General features: G+C 48.7%; 6 protein-coding genes across 7 annotated transcripts; 2 read left to right on the top strand and 4 right to left on the bottom strand.

Annotated features, from left to right (window-relative positions):
- Positions 1–215: 215 nt before the first annotated feature.
- Positions 216–1010, bottom strand: ONS95_008138 (uncharacterized protein; the record flags this gene model as incomplete). Its single annotated transcript, XM_058501679.1, has 1 exon — positions 216–1010. One exon carries the CDS (start codon positions 1008–1010, stop codon positions 216–218), a length of 795 nt encoding a protein of 264 aa, XP_058363000.1.
- An 894-nt stretch (positions 1011–1904) lies between these two features.
- ONS95_008139 (uncharacterized protein) lies at positions 1905–2689 on the bottom strand (the record flags this gene model as incomplete). Its single annotated transcript, XM_058501680.1, has 1 exon — positions 1905–2689. The coding sequence occupies exon 1, from the start codon at positions 2547–2549 to the stop codon at positions 1905–1907; it is 645 nt and encodes a 214-aa protein (XP_058363001.1). The 5' UTR covers positions 2550–2689.
- Positions 2690–3884: 1195 nt separating this feature from the next.
- ONS95_008140 (uncharacterized protein) lies at positions 3885–5514 on the top strand. 2 transcript variants are annotated; one of them, XM_058501682.1, is made up of 2 exons: positions 3885–4118; positions 4251–5514. In XM_058501682.1, exon 2 carries the CDS (start codon positions 4481–4483, stop codon positions 5288–5290), a length of 810 nt encoding a protein of 269 aa, XP_058363003.1. In that variant the 5' UTR covers positions 3885–4118; positions 4251–4480; the 3' UTR covers positions 5291–5514. The 2 variants fall into 2 exon arrangements, with proteins under 2 accessions (XP_058363003.1, XP_058363002.1); XM_058501681.1 differs by lacking the exon at positions 3885–4118 and having other exon boundaries at positions 4548–5514.
- On the bottom strand, positions 5513–10455 carry ONS95_008141 (uncharacterized protein). The gene is made up of 8 exons (XM_058501683.1): positions 10229–10455; positions 7743–10177; positions 7549–7696; positions 7281–7502; positions 7161–7231; positions 6733–7106; positions 6616–6683; positions 5513–6548 (listed from the first exon to the last, which is right to left on the bottom strand). Exons 2-8 carry the CDS (start codon positions 7845–7847, stop codon positions 5617–5619), a joined length of 1920 nt encoding a protein of 639 aa, XP_058363004.1. The 5' UTR covers positions 7848–10177; positions 10229–10455; the 3' UTR covers positions 5513–5616.
- Positions 10456–10508: 53 nt separating this feature from the next.
- MSH3 (Mismatch repair protein msh3) lies at positions 10509–14930 on the top strand. Its single transcript, XM_058501684.1, has 3 exons — positions 10509–11473; positions 11520–13422; positions 13496–14930. The coding sequence occupies exons 1-3, from the start codon at positions 10657–10659 to the stop codon at positions 14193–14195; spliced, it is 3420 nt and encodes a 1139-aa protein (XP_058363005.1). The 5' UTR covers positions 10509–10656; the 3' UTR covers positions 14196–14930.
- Positions 14409–16370, bottom strand: ONS95_008143 (uncharacterized protein; the record flags this gene model as incomplete). Its single annotated transcript, XM_058501685.1, has 5 exons — positions 14409–14856; positions 14915–15276; positions 15357–15657; positions 15706–15941; positions 16068–16370. The coding sequence occupies 5 exons, from the start codon at positions 16368–16370 to the stop codon at positions 14409–14411; spliced, it is 1650 nt and encodes a 549-aa protein (XP_058363006.1).
- Between the last annotated feature and the right edge of the window lie 217 nt (positions 16371–16587).

The following is a 16587-nucleotide window of genomic DNA, read 5'->3' on the forward strand; positions in this document are numbered from 1 at the left end:
TTCCCTCTGAACTACTCTCACCTCGTTTGTTGCAGAAGGACATTGTTTACTTTCCAGATCCACAACAGCGCCTAAGCGAGGAGAATACGAGACGAACAATGAAATCAAGGTTTCTGTATCTTGTGTACTCGTAAATCCACCCCTTTTCACGTCCACAACTCTTCGAATGATCGCAATTGAAACGTATAAATCAAGTTCAGAACTGGCTCCAATCTTCAAGACTTCGCATTTCTCGGCAGTCTCAGCATGTAATAAAACCGATACGTTCCCCACCCCATATCACCGCCCTTAGCAAACTCCGCCCATTCTTTCAAATCGACCTCCATCACCCCAATCTCCTTCCACCCAACATGCGCATAGAGTGGATGTCCTACCGGCGAGGCAATCAAAAAGCAAGGCACACCTTCCCGATCAGCCATCTCATGACCCCACTCCAGCAACGCCGTACCTATCCCCCTGCGCTGGTACCGTGGATCCGTCATAAGAAGTGCCAGATGCAGACATTTAGTTTTCGTGATCCAGGACTCTTCAAACGCTCTGAAAGACCTTGAGATATGCCTTTGGAGTGGTGAATCGTTGGGATCTGAGGAGCTGGCCGTGAATTGAGGGGTGTTGCTTTGGAGGAGCGGTGGGTACAGGAAAGGGCTCGGCCTCTCTCCACTTTGCACAAGTCCATTTCGAACTTGAATTTGATGTCCGGAAACCAGTTCCCTTCCCTCTTTCTCCACCAAACCCCACCCTCTCAACCACCAAAACGCCAACGCAGTGATCTCGCCACTATCCCTGTCAACCGCTTTCATCAACCTCAACTCCGGAGCATCGAATTTCTCTTCAAGAACGCCTATGAGCCATTTCTTGACCCGAGAGTGAGCTACGTTGTCGACCAGCAGTATCAGGTCGTGTGCTTCGGCGAGGATGTATATTTCTGCCAATCTGGGGATGTCTTTCTTTTCAGCGGGGAGGATGAGTGGTGCGGGGTAGGCGTCACGGTGTTTGGATTTGGAGCGCATTTTGCGTGTTGATTGAATTGGGTTGGTTGGCAGTTGAGTTGATTTGACGCTCGAGAGATGACTATGTAGATTATCCGGCGCTCTGGCAGACGACGTATATTCATAGAAAGGATATGTCTCGGAGTGAAGGCTTAAATGCTATGATATTGTGATGTTCGACACCGCAGGGATGTTGATAACTGTGCCGCTGCCAGACTTGGACCAATAAGGATGCTGACTTCAGTCGACAGTCATGCTGTTTTTGGAAGCTGCATCGAGCTTTCGATCTATTCTGACGCTCTCGAGGCTGGTAGCTCCTTTTCGAAATGCTCTTTGAAAATAGCTCGGGTCAACCATCTCCCCGACAAGCGATGCACTGATTGGAGGAACTCATCCTTACAAGCTGGAAATATTCAAATATATTCTCACCGTTGTTACCTTTGATCTCGACTTTGCAGCGAGATAGGATTGTATCTATTCCGTCAAGTGTGAGAAGAGGCAAGGACGTTCTGTATTGTAACATTTTGGCTTGAATATTAATGAGCATAGGCCATGAGAATTTATCGAGCCGCAACACCCTGAATGATCTACAAATTTTGGCGACAGCCGGAAGTTTAATAGCAGAATTGTGCCAACAAAACACAACTACGGATTGCAATCAATGTTTTATGGTTGATGTGAGATAAGTGAAGAATTCCATTTCTGCCTAACCTCAAATACCACAAGATACAAAGCTTGCGATCGAATCACTTAGTGACTTAGTCTTTACCATGAAAGGTGAGCGGTCGTTTCTCTCCCCAAGTCGAACATGGTGAGAACCGCCACACACCTTTATACTTCCTTTCATACCAATAATGAACCAACGACATGACTGGACTAGGAAGTCCAGGCCACACACAGCCTCCCTCGTAACCATTATCGCAAGTGCCAAGAACCATCGGGAACAGAATCGACTATTCTCGTCAACTTCACTTCATCAAGTTTGAAAAGGCAACCTACTTTATCGCCAGCCCTAACCTTGAGATCAAGCTCTTGATAGAGCTTCTTCATCACGACGCCATCATATTTCTCCAGCTCTAACAATGTCTCAATCTCATCAATCAAATGCTCCGTCAAAACCTTCCCAAACGAGTCGATAACAGCCCTCAACCTCGTCCCATCATACTCTTCAACGGTCGTCTCCTTTGCAAACTTGCCAAGTGCTTCCAGCCCAGGCATAAAAGCATGATGCTGTGCAACATTCGCAGCCATGAGTCCCTTCACGCCTGTGAGTCTTTCCACTTCCGGGAAGTAGAAGTCCTCTTCCGCATCGTGATGTTCGTGGATCCATCCGCACCAGAACTCGGTGTACTTGAGCAAGTCTTTGATATCTTCTGGATTGGCGACGTGGATGCTCTGCTGGTAGATGGAGTTCAGTCCTCGAAGCATTCCGTTGTGTGCGCATGCCATTTCGCGGGCAATCCAGATGTGCACCGGGAGTTTGCTCACTTCTTCGCCTCGTCCTGGTGTGGGGATGAGATGGAAAGGGGAGTCTACCCATGGAGCATCTGGAGCGGCCATTGTCGTCCCTGACTGTTATTCAAGTTATTCTCGTAGCTTAAGAGCTTAAGATCCCAGCGGAAAAATCTGACCATGTGGATGATACAATTTGGGAATCTCCTTAGCCTTTAGACAGAAGCCTTCATCTTCAACCTCCCATGGTCCCCTCTTATACTCTCCTCTCCAAAGCCAAGTTAGGACTAGGAATCACCGAGTGCTGGAGATTGTTACTCAGCGTCTCCATTCGTGGAAGTCTTCAGCCACCACCACCTCATGTAAGCAAAGAGCGTTTTCTGAAAGCGGCCGACCCCTTAAAAAAAGGCGTTCGCCTAAGCTAAATCTGATTGAAATACTTCATTTTTGATTGGTTACTGCTATCTTATAGAAAAACATGTAGGGCTCTCCTGAAGTAATGCGCAGAAAATCGCTTTGAAATAGTCTGGGTTCTCGGGTTCGGGCTTGTGCAGGAGTGCGAGACCCCTGTCAATCCTTAGTCTTATGGCCTTCTACACCTTCTCCTTCGGTCAAAACGAAATTTGCGAGAATACTTGGTCATTTTACATGTTGTTCCATCTTGACTCGGAAATTGAATTCTGCCAAAAGATAAGCAAGCAGGTTTTGCCATGTCCATATCAGCGAGCAGCTTCATATGTCTTCTCATCTGTGCAAAACTGTGCGCCACGTGAGAGGGTCTCTCTGAAGTACAAGAGGAAAAAAGCGAGAATATTATTCGAGATGGAATCGGGAAGATTCTCGGCAGCGCACAATTGTGACTACGATCTTCTGGAACTATCAACGAAGGAGATTAAGCGGCACTTCAGGACTAGCGAGGGGACCTGTCAACAGCGGTTAAGAAGCCTCAAAAGTTTCAGATCCTGAAAGCCTTCGTCTTTACCAAGAACTGACGCCCCCAAACGGCGATGACCCCATGGATGACCTTGCTCAAATTGCCGGTGACGATGAGGACTTTGATATGCAAGAACCTTTCGCAATCCAGAGAAACGCTCAACTTCTTGGTTTGTAACAGATAATTTGATGAAGAAACCGAGAAAGATTCAGGCAGAGCATTCCTGACAGCCAGCGAAGCAATCGCAAAGCAGATCCCTAAAGTGCTACGTACGCCAGATAACCTGCCGTGGCTTCCTCAAATTCCAAGTAAGCCTAGGGGCTACTTTAAGAAAGCGGACTTTATGTATCCTCTACCAGATGTCAACTTCCAACCACAGCTGAATTATTTCATGCGATAATTGACGAAAGCATGCCGTGAGTTCCTACTCGTGGAGTGGAATTTCTGGAGTTGTTACATTCAGCTCATTTAACTGCAATGGATGCTTAACGAGGTTGCAGAGATCATGTGTTTGATCTATATAGATCCTAAGAAGCCATTTGAAAGAATCGGAATAGGATACGAGAGGTGGGGAGAGCGGCGTACAGCGGAGCAGCCATCGACAATCACGAGAAGCGGGCAGCATAGAGAGAACGACAGCGAGAGCGATCCTTCAGAATGAGAGGCATTCGGATGAATAATGGTTTTGAACAATGTCCTACAAAGCATGTGATAGTCAATTGGACTCTTTCAGAATGGTACGGGTGAGTCTTCTCCTACGTTGTACACGAAAACTCCTATTCTGCAAGACGAAGCGAGCTCCAAATCCGTCACCTCACCAGCATCCTTGCAAAATCAGTCGAAGATGCCTTTCAAAATATAGGCTGAGGTGCTAGAATCCGATTTAAATCTGCGCGAGTATTGGATAATTCTTCTCTTTGGAGCTCTTCTTCGACACTGCCATGGGTATAATATCGACTCGCGATCCGACAGCTTCGCCAGGCAGATACTTCCAACTTCAGTCCGGAGCGATAACCAGTACTAGGATAATATACCAGTCGATACCAAAGGGGCTGTTTGAAAGTCTACACCTTTCCAAGCTAAGCCACTGCTACAGCCTCCCACTATGCAGGTTGGCGTTTTTGCGTTACACAAGGAGGGGGAGCAGCAACGCCTCAAAAACCGGCGAGGCCCCCCGATATCACGAATAGTCCAGAAATCACCCATCGTCTCCTCACTTCCATCAAGTAATCGCCTCTTCATCATGTCGTTCGGAATCGGAGTCGGTGATATCCTCAAGGTCAGCGAACTCGCCCTCGCCCTCTGGAAAGCCTGTTCAGAGGCGCCAAAAGAATTCTCCGACCTTAGCCACCAGCTCAACAGCCTTCAGAAAGTCCTCAAATCTCTCGTTGACGATGTCGAGAACCCTCTTTCCCTCCTCAATCGTCGTGGAAGTGACCGCGTCGAAGAATTCAAGCAAGTTATCAAAAACATCGAATTGGTACTTTTGGATGTTGAGAGCATTGTGATGAAATACCAACCTCTAGACAGCGGTTGGAAGACAGTGAGTGCTGGTAGAAAGAAGAGAGGTAAGGGCAAGGTTTTGGACTGTCTTGGATTCTCGACGCATGACTTGGGGCCTTTGAGGGAGAAATTGGTATTGCATCTTACGGTCATAACCACGTTCTACGATGCCTTGCATTCGAGCTCCTTGGCGAGGATTGAAAGCCATGTTGAGGATATCAGGAATGCGATCCGGGTGGATGAGAAGGGCACCGCTATAATCGAGTTGGAGCAAAAGCTCCGAGACCAGAAGGATATGTCTGAAAGTGCGGTCACACAAGTTGTCGGTTGGATAGATTGCAATGGCAGTTGCATTGGCGGTTGGGTACTCAACACATGCAAAAAATGCGGCAGCGGCCAGGAACCAAAGTAAGAGCCTGCCAGTCTATATCACTCAACCAGGCAGAACTTTTGCTGACTGTTCCTGCCCTTCCAAGCTCACAACCATGTGATGAATGTCGGGGCAGCGGGACTGTGTGCAGTCCTTGCACACAATGCGGGCCATATCGAACCTTGGAGCTAAGTTCGAATGTTGAATGAACTCTGCAAGAGAAGTTGGCTGCCTACACAATACCTACACAGGAGGATTGTTCGGGTGTTTCATAATATCATTCTGTTCTCATTATTCATTAGGCCATGTTTTCTAACTCCCGACACCAAACTCCGTCCCATATTCCACATATCTCATGCATCGAAACATTAAACCTCCTCTCTACTCTCCGCCATACTCGAACCATCACTCCTCGGTCCAAAAGCACTAATTCGAAACCTACTGATCCTCACCGAACTTATCCTCCAATCTCTTTGCGTCCCACCATGCCAGCTCCAGCTCCTCCAACTCCTGGCCGCACTACCTGTCTCATTACTCGCAGCATCCGCATCACTACCCTCTTCGTAGCTCCCCGCCTGACCCACTTGACTACTGTTCTCCAAAAAGATAGGTACTTCCCTGACCTCAGTCATACTCTGTACACGCTCGCGAGGCTCGGTTGGTCTGCCACGGTCCGCTTGATCGGGCACAGTACCCATACTCATAACTCTGTCCTCAGCCCGACTCCCAGTCGCACTTCGCGGGTTACTGGAATCGTAAGTAACTTCGCTGAGATGCCTGATGCGCTTGACTTTCTCCATCCAAGGATCACGATCATGGTCGATAGATGTCCGCGTCTCATCATCAGCCAAAGTTACTAGCGCTCGACGGGGAGTCCTCGGCATTTGGCTCTCTCTTGTCGGGAGATCCAGTCTCTCCTCGGGCTCGTTATTGGTCTCTCTCCATCCCTTCCTCTCGTTCTCATCGAGGACGGCTTCTTCTCGAGCTGCGTTCCCGCTCACAAAATCGCTGCCTTCGCTTAACTGCTTGCTGGACTTTCCGAAGGTTCCGAATGTCTTGAAAGTCAGTCGACTGCCAAGCCAGGTCCGCTGGTTTTCGCTTTGCACGCTGTCGATCAAGTCGCGGTCTACGCTCGGTGGCTCTGGCGAGATGTTGCCGACCACAAATCCCACTCCAGAATTCGAGCCAAAGTATCGAGGAACGTGGTGGTTAAGAATCGGCTTTATTGATGGAAGACAGACGCAGATCGTCGCCACTGTTAGTTCAGCTTCGGACCAGGCAAGAAGATGTATCGTGTCCCCTATAATTGGCATGAGTTAGCGATTAGGTACAGATCGCTTGACGGGTGTCTCATGGCGTTGACATACAGGAGTGATCGAGTGTATCGCGGTAGTAAATGACAGGTTTGACGCGGATGATACTGATAACGCAAGCACTGATACTGTCAGCTACTGTCGGGTGAAAATATCCGTAGGACCGCATACATGATTCCCACACTGAACATGAATATCAAACTTATCTTTTTGCCCTTTCCAACGTTCAATTTGCTTAAACATGGAATGGGCAGAAGAAGGATCGCGAGATCTTCGACAATCGAAAAAATGGCACCTGGGAATATGATCGTCTCCAGGTTTATGCAGTGACCTTGCAGAAGGGGGTTCCACAGCATAGCGACAGGCTTACACTGGAAGAGAATTGGAAAGAAGAATCCGACACCGTGAAGTAGTGTGAAGACTATTAGAAACCATGTAACCACCTGCATCCATTGGACTGGAAAGACGCGGAGGTAGAAGAGCAGGATGGAGACCTTAAGTAAGACTTGCACGATTATATAGAAGAGCTTCATGACGTAAAAAACCTGCAGAAAGATCGTATTAGGACAGACAAGCCTCGAGCGAAATCAGGGACGTACCTTAGCGATCTGGACAAGGTTTGCAGGACCATCAACGTCCCAGGCATGAAGGCCCAAGCCAATTGTCGAATCTTGATTTGCATTAGCCAGAAAGCATCATGCTCAGTAAATTGTGCTCACCCCAGATCATAACCACTGCTATCATAACCATAAATAAAGCAGCAACAGCCGTATTCCAATCATCCCACCAGAACCTCTTCACGATCATGGTTCGGGAGTAGCATCGAAGCAGAACAAATACTGCTGCAAGGAGAGCCATGATGATCGTAAGATTTCGAATATAAGCTGATTTTGAAGGTGTCTGAAAGTCCTTGCAGAGATTCCTTTGAACTGGCCATGCAGCTAATACCTGTTAGTTCCAGCCGTAGATAAAGTGCTTCTAACTTACTCTTTACATCTGCGACACTGCAGGTAGTTTGTATACATGCTGAAATGGTCTGCATAGAAGGTATATCCGGACACAAAGCGGCGCTCACTTCCACAAGAGAGCTATTGCTATTACCCAGGCTGTCAACAACAGGAACCGAACATTGAGCCTGCAAGATAGTTAGAAAGACATAGGTGTAGAAACGTGGCTCTTACTGCACAGTCCGGATATGTTGCCAGGTACTCTCCGAGAGGCGTTGATTGCTGTGCAACGGCCGATGCACATATTTGCAGGGCTGCAAACAATGTCAAGGTTCTCATGATGCAGGCATTTCACGGGCCATGGGAAAGGAGAAAGCATGGGAAACATCGGAGAAGGTACCTCAATATGAATGGAAGCCCTGGAGATTGCGACAAGTACGAGCCGTGTGCATGGACTTGATAGACTGGGTGGCTGGATGTGATAGCCTAGTCCAACGACTTATGGTAAGGAAGCAAAAGCTAGATCAACGTCAAGTTGTCAACAGCTCCAAACACTACTGCAACGCCAACATAACCAAACCACACTTCATTAGTCTAATGTTGAGGTGTTCGCAGCAAAGTAGTGGGATGAATCGATGAGGAGCCAATCGACCATCGGGTGCTTCAGTGGCTTGCATTATCGCCACAAGTTAAGTTGCACAAGCTGCTTCAATCTGCAGAGCCTTTCCTGCACATGCCAGGTACGCGGAGGCAGTGCTCATAGGAGACGCCTCCGAACTCCGGGGAGTGCAGAATTTTGTGCGGCTGGTGGAGAGTACCGGTCCTTGCCGAACATGGTTGACTGATCTACATGATCGGTCTCCAGGGCAGTAACAAATTACTTTGGAAAGGGCGGTAGAAGACTAAGGGTAGGTGATCGCAACGACAACATAGCTTGCACCTCTATGAATTCAATAATAATGAAAGTAACTGCCGTTTCTCTGCCACCTGCGCTTTGACATCTCGTCGCCTGTCTTTCTCGAAATGGAAGAAGGCCGCGAATGGAAAGCTAGAACTTGTGGCAGCCCCGCCATCACACGCCAGCAACCTGTTCGACACTTTGAGAACACTGCATGTCCGTGCGGAAAGACGACTTGACAACGGGTCAAACGGGTGAGTTCTGGCCTGAGCTAGAGCTGGTTGGCGCCGGTCCGTTGATGTTAGTGTTGCCGGGCCATACCACAACCAGATCTGGTTTCCAGATCTCAAACCTTTTGGAGAGCCCATGGCTCAAAGATCTATGAATCGAAATGTCTCAGTGGCGGTTTTGTCCCCGTAGCGACCCAATAGGACTTTACGACTCAGGTACTTAATGTCAGTGGGCTGCAACAAAAGAGTTAGGGGGGTTATCCGTGAGCCTCCTCAAGTTTACGTACTTCTAGCCACAACGGCGACTGATGGATTTGCACCTGAAAGACAAGTAGGAGATCGCCCAAACAGTTGGCCTGTGTGTAGATTGCCATCTAGCAACTCTCAACTTATTTGGCATGCAGCGATTGATATCTTGGCTGTCTGGGTAGTTGAAAAAGGGCATTTCCGAAGGCCGGGATTTGCCAGTTCGGATGATCAACCGATTGATCTAAGATCACCACAGGGTTCAACTCCACTTCTGCAACGATCAAGTCTGCTAAGATAATCCCGTCTGGCAGGCTAAGTACACAGCAAAACCGGTTGCGTGTGAGTCAGTGTGCGAATCAACGACCATGGTAACAGTCACGAGAGGTTGAACTGAGCAAGCCCAACATGGATCTCAATCCTTTACCCCTGACTTCTTTCTTTTTCCGCACGTGCGGGGAACCCCCCGCTGCGGGTAGATTGGAGAATTTTGGGATCCAATGTTGGTCCGTGGACCTGATTAGGAATTTTTGAAGACCTCCCGCTTGCCGTTTGCCGTCTTCCTGTCCGGTCAAAGCTCATAGGGTGGGCGATCGCACATTCTGGTGGATAGCCTTGGACCTGGCGGTGCTATCGTGCCACTTGGTCAGCTCAACACGCTAGTGGATCAGTCCGAATCGTTATGCCTCAGAACATCGTGAACCTCTAGCTCCCCTTGTGGTCTGTACCAAAGAATTGAACGAAAGTTGTCTAAACTCAAGCTGGGGTCGGGGACCGTAGTAATAACCTGACCATAACGATGCACCTGGGGTAGTGGCTTGAATGGGCTAGGACATTGCCTTCAAAAACTTGGGTGGGTTTCGAAAGCTGCGAACTGGCCGCCAGACTGGTCGAGGTCTGGAAATAAGAAAAATGCATCGACGACAAGCCTGCAAGTGATCTCGGCATGACAGCCATTGCAAAAAGATCATCAGGATTGTTAACGATTGAGGCAGGAATAGTAACGAACAAACGTCAGCTACGCCCAAGCTTTACTACTGAGCACACACCAAATATTTTGGGCCTGCGAGATAGCAGAAAGAGAAAGTTGGTTCGAGGTGCACCAAACCAGAGACTTTGAGATACGGCTGCTGAGTGTGCTCGACAACGAGTGACATGTCTGTTTAGGATGTGCCGGAGCAATTCGGAAGTCATGTTTGTTGACATGGTATGAAAGTCGTCCTACCAGTTCTGGACGTGATTTTGAAAGAGGTCTCGCGGTAAGGGGGAACAGGTTCGGCGAGACATACGAGTATCTAGAGAATAGAATGAGTTTGATGCTCGAGCTCCCCAACTCTGACTCGCACATGATTCAATGAACCTGCATTAAAAACGGAGAAGAGAGATGCCATGACTGATTTGCAGGACTCCATCTTAATCTGCTTGAGAGTGAGGTTCCATGGGCATGTAGCGAACTATTGGGTTGGTTATTAATGATAATGTTCGTCCAGTACGAATAGGAAATCTGGAAGCTAGCTGGTGTTTCGAGACAGTGACAGTGGCAGGAGAGACAGTGAGTGACTCTGGCTCTGGCAGTCTGGGGCGCGGCAGTCGCTAAGGATAGGCGAGCCCGCCATTACTGTACCCCGGCCTCTTACAGTACCCCCTGATATGCTGACTAACAACCACTCAACGCGTCATTTCAAGCGCGTCTCCAAATCCAAATAGAGGCGGCGACCAAAAAGGCGACTGCATTGGTACTCTCTGCGGAATTTTTGGAGTTGCAATCACAGGAATGGGGAAACAGCCCGCGTCAACCCCTATGCCGTCGCAAGGGAAACAGACTGCAATATCAAGCTTCTTCACCCGTAAGCCACCGACAAGCTCTCTACCCGCTGCCAGCTCGCAAACAAAACCTCCACAAGAACCTTCGAAAGTACCAAACCTCTACAATGCCGACTCAGATGACGACGAGGATTTGTTCGTGGCACCAAGAAGGAGTTCGGCAAAGAGACCTTTGGCAGATGTTTCTGATGAGGCGAATGGGAGGAACAGCACAATAGAGCTACAAGCGAAGAGGAAGAAGCCGGAGGATAACAGTGAAAGCAGCAGCGCATTATTTCTGGCAAAACCTCCAGTAAAACCGAATACAGTGTCAGCGAAGCCTATCATATCTCCACGGACGGAGAAATTTGTGTATACAGGATCTAGCCAAATTGCCTCCAGCGACCAGGCTGCAATTCCGGAAGAGGAGCCTACTGCTGCCGAGAAGGCACGAAAGGAGGAGATACACAGACAGTGGGTTAAGCGAATTGGGGGCATACAGATTGGGAGAAGATATGATGATGCTACTCCAGCCCCAGCTGATGGCGATGGTGATGAGGGAGAGGAGGAAGAAGAAGTCCCCGCTCCAAAAGCGAAGAAGAAAGGGGCAAAGACCGGTAAACTTACTCCTCTGGAGTTGCAAGTCCTGGATATCAAGCGCAAACATATGGACACACTGTTGATAGTTGAGGTCGGCTACAAATTCAAATTTTTCGGAGAAGATGCAAGAGTTGCTGCCAAAGAACTGAGCATTGTTTGTATTCCAGGGAAGTTTAGATATGATGAGCGTAAGTACTTCGGGGCTAAAAGCAATTCTGTGCTAATTATCTGCAGATCCATCTGAGGCACACTACGATCGTTTTGCTTCTGCCAGTATACCTGTGCATAGATTGCCTGTGCATGCGAAACGTTTGGTGACTGCTGGATTGAAGGTTGGCGTGGTAAGACAGATTGAGACCGCAGCCTTGAAGAAAGCGGGCGACAACAGGAACGCACCTTTTACACGCAAGCTCACCAATGTATATACCAAGGGTACATATGTGGATGACATCGACTCTCTGGATCAACCAGCCGAAGGGGCTCCTTCGACCGGCTACCTTCTCTGCATCACTGAGTCCAAAGTTAAAGGCTGGGGGACAGATGAAAAGGTTGAAGTTGGCATACTTGCTGTTCAGCCGTCAACAGGAGATATCATCTACGATACTTTCGAAGATGGTTTCATGCGGAGCGAACTTGAGACCAGACTTCTTCATCTTGCGCCTTGCGAGTTCTTGATCGTTGGTGATCTTACAAAAGCTACAGATAAGCTCGTCAAGCATCTGTCTGGAAGCAGTACAAATGCTTTCGGGGACAGAATTCGTGTGGAACGAGTGCCGAAAGGCAAAACCATGGCTGCGGAATCTCACTCTCATGTTACTCAATTCTATGCCGACAAGCTCAAGGCCCAGGAAAATGAGACAGAGAAACAACGAGAACAGAGCTTGCTGGACAAAGTCCTTAAGCTTCCAGAACAGGTCACTGTCTGTTTGTCGGCAATGATAAGTCACTTGACGGAGTATGGACTCGAACACGTTTTTGATCTTACGAAGTACTTCCAGTCATTCAGTACTCGATCACACATGATTCTGAACGGCAACACATTGACAAGCCTGGAAGTCTATCAAAACCAGACGGATCACACTGAGAAAGGAAGCTTATTCTGGACCTTGGATAAGACGCAAACGCGCTTCGGCCAGCGTCTTCTCCGAAAATGGGTCGGGCGCCCTCTCCTAGACAAGACACAGCTCGAAGCTCGTGTATCGGCGGTGGAAGAGCTCAACGACGGCCACCAAACCCCCAAAGTCGACAAACTCCATGCTCTTCTGCGAAATATCAGGGTTGACCTTGAGAGAAGTCTGATCAGGATCTATTATGGAAAATGTACCCGTCCAGAACTGCTCACGGCACTCCAAACGCTCCAGCGAATCTCCAATGAATATTCCTACGTACGAAGTGCAGCAGATGCACCTTTCAAATCTGATCTTATCACCGCCGCTATTGCAAGTCTCCCCAGCATCTCTGAGACTATCATCTCCTTCCTTGATCAGATCAGTGCCGAGGCAGCACGCCAAGACGACAAGTACGCCTTCTTCCATGAAGACCATGAAACGGATGCCATTGCAGACCACAAGCTAGGCATCGCAGCCGTCGAACAAGAACTCGATGCCCACCGTGAGGTCGCAACAGAGACTCTTCGGCAGCATAAGAAAGTCTCCTACACAACCGTAGCAGGAATAGAATACCTGATCGAAGTAGCTAATCAAGATCTAAAGCGAGTCCCAGCATCCTGGAGCAAGATATCTGGCACGAAGAAAGCCTCTCGCTTCCATACCCCAGAGGTGATCCGCCTTATACGGGAAAGAGACCAGCATAAAGAATCTCTTTCCGCAGCATGCGACATAGCATTCCAAGCTCTCCTATCTTCAATAGCAGCTCACTACGGTCCACTACGCGATGCTATCTCAGCACTTAGCACACTAGACTGTCTCTTGTCTCTTGCTACCGTAGCTGCGTTTCCAGGCTACACAAAGCCGACGTTCTTACCTTCTTCGCCCGGTTCCCCAACAGTGATAAACATCGAGGGCGGTCGGCACCCGATGGTCGAACAACTCCTCCCATCATCATACATCCCGAACAGCACATCTCTCTCGAACGGCCGCTCTGAACCCACGTCGCCATCCACCCGTGCCCTCCTAATGTACGTACCAAACCACACCCCTCCTTCAATCCAACTCCCCCCATCACCAAACTAACCCTCCCCTGCCCCACAGAACCGGACCCAACATGGGCGGCAAATCCTCCTACGTCCGCCAAGTCGCCCTCATCTCCCTCCTCTCCCAAATCGGTTCCTTCGTCCCCGCAGACTCCTGCTCCCTCACCCTCCTCGACGGAATCTACACCCGCATGGGCGCCTACGATTCAATAATGACCTCGCAATCCACGTTCCAAGTCGAGCTATCCGAGACCTCGTCCATCTTAAAATCAGCTACAAGTCGTAGTCTGGTTATTCTGGATGAGTTGGGGAGAGGGACGAGCACGCATGATGGTGTGGCTATTGCGGGGGCGGTGTTGGATTGGGTGGTTAGGGAGACTAAGTGCCTGTGTTTGTTTATTACGCATTATCAGAGTTTGGCGAGTGTTGCGAGGGGATTTGAGGGTGGTGAGTTGCGGAATGTGCATATGAAGTTTAGTGCGGTGGAGAAGGAGGCTGAGGGGGCTGGTGAGGAAGAGATTACGTTTTTGTACGAGGTCGGTGACGGTGTGGCTCATCGTTCGTACGGATTGAATGTTGCGAGGCTGGCGAATGTACCACAGGCGGTGTTGGACAAAGCTGCATTGAAATCACATGAACTAGAGATGGAGGTCAAGCAGAAGAAAATGGTCAGTCTGGCAAGATTGATGAATGATGTACTAGCTATAAAAGAGGGCTCCGACCTGCAGGAGCTAGTTGTGTGTATGGAAGAGCTATAGTGTATGATACAGGCTGGGAAGAAAGTAGATATAATAGCACGTCATGATACCCCGTCCTCATCCCTCATAATTTCGTAAAGCTAAAGTAAGCAATGAAGAAGCTGTGAAAACATAAGGGAGAATGCAAGCAATAAGAAAATCCGGAACGCCCTCGAGACCAAACTCCTAGGTATGTCGAAATTCGTGTCAGAGTCGTGCTGGAAGTTGAATATATTAGATGCCAAAGTTGTTGCCACTGGTGGTGGTGCTATCATGGCGTGGGCCCATGCTGTGGCTTTGTTGTTGACTCATATTAGCCATAGGGTTGGGTTGTCTGTTGAAGTCGGTAATAAAGTTGGAGCCAAAGCCGCTCGGGGACCTGGCATCGCCAAAGCCTGTGTAGCCGAAAGGACCTCCACCATAGCCGTAGGTTCTGGCATAGTTCTGATGGAATAGAGGGTTGGAAACCCCCTCGTGGTATGCATGTGGTGGGTAAACTTGCGAATCGGAAAGAGCACGTCGGTTTGGATGGTAGGTCAGCATCTCAGCTTGACCGTTCTCCTTGCCACTGGCGCGATACATTGTTGGTCTGGGGACTGGGGTAGGTGACGCAAGGGTATGGTTCGAGTTCATCGAATTGTTCGGAAATGTAGGTAAACCATGAGAACCGAAGAGCTCGAATCTGTGATTGGGTTTGGTTAGCATTAGAGATAGTCTTGGACAGAGTGGTAACTTTGTACCGATGATCTTCCAGAGGTGTTTCAGTTCGGCCTGGGCTGACTTCTGGTATGTCTTGGAAAATGGTAAAGCCACGCTTCTTTGTCATATCCCCAACAGTCAATCTGAACTCTTCGTCCTCCTCTGCAGTCGGGACATATCTTCTCTCAATATTTGCCAGAGGATTGAGCAGGGGTGCAGCTGGAAACAAGCCCACAGCACGAGTTGACATAGATGCAGCCTGTCTCTTCTGGGGACTGGGAGCAGCTACAACGCCTTTCTTGGCTCGAGAAGCTCTCATGCGAGGAGCATTTGTACTGACATTGGAGAGAGCTTTATTAGTTTGTCGAACTTTCCTCTTCTTTGGTGAGGGAACAGATCGAGCCTGGTATTCATTAGGTCAGCTGGGAGTGCATCTGACCTCATTTCGAGGAAATGGACTGTAAAGGCTCGACTAAAGCATACCGGACTGCTCTCAGCAGAAAGAGGACCAAAGATATCTCTAGAACCTCTAAAGTCACCATTGGCATGGAAGCTAACCTCTGCAGGCTCCGATGCTAGAGATGTAGCAATCATGTCCTCGAGAACGGTATGATCCTTGCGTTGGTTCCGCATTCTCTTCATCTCTGGAGTTGCAGAATCAAATAGATCCATTCCAGGCCAGATGACACCCTTAAGCTTGGCACTGTCAGTGAGCTTCTCGCCTGGCTTCTGGTTTTGTGTGTAGTCGGGGTCTCCGAGATCAAGCTTGACTGGAGTTGTAAGACTGTTAAGGTTGTTAGCAGCGGTTATCAAATGTTGAACTTCAACGTACCTAGGGTCAACCTTGCTGCTGGCTGGTGTCTCCAGGCGAGTGAAATTTGGAACCCGTCGTCTTGCCGTAGGTGTAGTGTACATGGTGTGTGGCTCCCAGTCATCATCCATTGCTGATGTTCTTGTACGATCTTCACTCGGCCAGTCTTGCATTCGAGGGACAGGAGCACGAAAGACGGGAGTATGGGCCAAAACTTCTTTGACAGATGCTGATTTGGATTTTTTCTCCTTCTTGGTCTGGGGGCCGATTTCAGTAGAGCTCAAATATACGTTACGGTTGGAGTTGATGAGAGGAAGTAGTGAACGTTGCGGCAAGAGAATGATGTAGAGTGAATATTGTTCACAGGGTTTGGATAAACTTACAGCAGTGAAATTATCCGAATGATCAGAGCCTCTCACTTTCTTCATCTTCTTATTGTCCTTGAGAGCAAGCCTTTCAGCCAGCAGGGCATCGAGGTTGTTTTGATTGTACCAGAAGGCGAAGTCATTGAGCTTGTCTCTACTCTCTGGCTCAGTCTGAGCACGAATCTCAAGCTTGAATCGATGGGAAAGGTGTGCCTTCGAGGAAATGTGGGTCAGGAGATGGGAGACATCGGAGAATTTAGGGTCCTTGGGACAAAGTATGCACTGCAAGTCGATATCGGTTTCTTGCTTAGTTTTCGGCATCTTTAAGGTGCTGTAAGTGACAATCGGTTAGCCATTGATCTTAGCGGGTGGAAGGTAAGATGGAGAATTGTGATTGAGCTGGTCGAGGCTCCCAACTGCGCACACAAGTTGTGCTGACAACTCAATGGCGTTCAATGAGAAAGTGGATGAAATGCAGTAATTAATTGGCAATGGACCGACCTTATTATAAATGCAGGGCATGTGGCATTGATCAATT

Source organism: Cadophora gregata, assembly GCF_030347475.1.
Source record: "Cadophora gregata isolate MNR1 chromosome Unknown scaffold_2, whole genome shotgun sequence".
Taxonomy (NCBI): domain Eukaryota; kingdom Fungi; phylum Ascomycota; class Leotiomycetes; order Helotiales; family Ploettnerulaceae; genus Cadophora; species Cadophora gregata.